This window comes from Dendroctonus ponderosae, unplaced genomic scaffold (genome assembly GCF_020466585.1).
Source record: "Dendroctonus ponderosae isolate FM_Combo_2020 unplaced genomic scaffold, Dpon_F_20191213v2 Dpon_F_20191213_1319, whole genome shotgun sequence".
Taxonomy (NCBI): Eukaryota; Metazoa; Arthropoda; class Insecta; order Coleoptera; family Curculionidae; genus Dendroctonus; species Dendroctonus ponderosae.
The window spans coordinates 1-2,190 of record NW_026017446.1 but is presented as its reverse complement, the minus strand read 5'-3'; the positions used below and the strand labels follow the sequence as shown (position 1 = coordinate 2,190).

Genomic DNA, 2,190 nt, shown 5'->3' with positions numbered 1-2,190 from the left:
CTTTGTTGGGGTAAAGTGTAAGATTATTCAGACTAGATAGTCTAGACATTTTAAAGCATTTCACCTGTTTTGAGTGCTTTATTTGCAGTGTGCAAAGCTACAGTCATCGGCACAAGTTCAAGCTTGTGCGGCGTTTGGTGCGGAAAAGCGGCAAGTCGAGCATCCACCAGAAGAGCTCCACTGAGCGCTCCTTTCGCTTCCTCCTTGATCTGTCCAACACGCTGATCGAGAGCTCCTGGATATGGATTTTGTTGGTTCTCTCCGCCGCCTTCGTTCTCACCTGGCTGATGTTTGCTGGCTTTTGGGCCATCATTTCCATTGAAAACGTGGACGCCTCCAATGGAACGAGCGAAAGCTGCTTGGAAGGTATTTGAAAATCCCGACTTTTCGTCAAAAGTGCTTCTAGGCATAAACGGTTGGTAGAACTGGAAGTGGTCAGCAGTTCTGTCATTTTCTGTTCGTATGGAAAACGATTGACGTTCTGAACCAAACGTCAAAAGCTCCTAAGTGGCTGACAGTAAACGTCAGGCGGGTGAAAAAATCGCGATTTTTGGGCTGTAAACACGGCGCCCGGTCGGCAAATTCGGCAAATCAGTGAGGAAAGCCTCCCTTGGAAGGATAATATGCGGGTTTTCACAAAAAATTGCGAAAAAAAATTATGCAACTGCGCATTTAACAACAAACTGGTTCGGCGACAGTCGAGTGCGCTCGGTAACTCAGCCAGCCACGATAAGTACCTACGTCAAAATCTGCGGTCCAAAGGACCAAATTCATCACGTCAAATCGACGCGATTGTCACAAAACGGCGCCCAAAAACGACAATTCTTGCTGTCTGATTCGCTTTCACCCTTTAACAACCATCCTGCAGTACACAAAATAATTAAAAAAAATGTTGAAAAATATTTTCAACAGGAATCGAAAGTTTCTCCGGATATCTGCTGTTTAGCATCGAGACGCAAACCACCGTGGGCTATGGAGGCAGATACATCAACGAATATTGTCCAGAAGCGATCATTGGATTGGTCGTCCAGTTGGTGGTGGGGGCGGCTGTGGGCGGCAGCCTCATTTGCATTGTGTTCCTGAAGATGGTCAGCCCGACCAAGAACCGCCACTCGATGGTATGCTTCAGCAAACAAGCAGTGGTGAGGTTTCGAGAGATCCAAATCACCCGAAAAAAATGCATGTTAATGAACCTTAGCAGCGCGCCCCTGTCTGGATGGCTTCTAAGAGCCATCCAATCTCCTAATTTACATCTGAGCCGCATCTTTCATCTTATTACGCTACCTTTCGCATTACAGATTTGTCAAAGGGACGGGGAATTATGCTTAATATTCCGGGTAAGGGATTACGACATGCGATACGAATGCCATACGAACATCGTCGCCTATTTGGCTGAAGAAAGGGCCGGGGAACTATCACTCAGGGCGCTCAAGCTGGAAAAGCCCGGCATACTAATTTGGCCGGTCGAGGTCATTCATAAAATCGACGAAAGCAGCCCGTTATGGGATCTTTCGGCTAAGGACCTCATCCTGAAAAGGTTAGTGGCTCAGAACGGCTCAAGCTCTCCTAGATGGTTTTCTGAGCAAATCTGTTCAATTTTATTGCAGTGTATGGCACAATCTCACGGCCACAGGCCCTGACCATTTCACTATGACTATGTGTGAATATGGCGTTCCCGATCATCAAACGCCCACTGGCGGCTAAATTATAACTACACTTTAACTAGTCAAATTTGACACTTATTTTGATTAGATGTCATTGTGACTTATTTTGTTTAGTTCTACCCTAAAGTGTCTAAGTATCGTTTTATGTGAGCAGTTCGCATCGAGCGACTCGTTCACCAAAGATACTGCACTAAAATTGAACTGTGTTTTTGCGAGTTTACCTACCGATGGTGGCGCTGCGAAACGTCAAATTACTCGTTCTCGAGTGACAGTTGACAGTTGTCAGACTGTCAGATTTTCTATCCAACGATGCCAAAACGAATTCTGTAACTCGAATGGTTCTTGAGAAACTTCGAAAAAAGCAGCGTCATGTTCAAGTGGATTTGCAACTAAAAAAAACCACGCAAATCTAAAACTTCTTGAATTCAAAGCCTTTTTTGAGAAAACTGCCAACATTTCCCCTTCCATGGATCACTTTCTAAAAAGGCCATTTATTTCTGTCTAGAATGATGTACAAATAAGCGTT

General features: G+C 44.9%; 1 protein-coding gene across 2 annotated transcripts; it reads left to right on the top strand.

The window, feature by feature from the left end:
• Positions 1-88: 88 nt before the first annotated feature.
• Positions 89-1,984, top strand: LOC109534863 (inward rectifier potassium channel 2; the record flags this gene model as incomplete). Of its 2 annotated transcripts, none has more annotated exon segments than XM_048663203.1 (4): positions 89-366; positions 913-1,118; positions 1,299-1,537; positions 1,608-1,984. In XM_048663203.1, coding segments are annotated over 4 exon segments (820 nt in total), but the record flags the coding sequence as incomplete, so codon positions are not given.
• Positions 1,985-2,190: the final 206 nt, after the last annotated feature.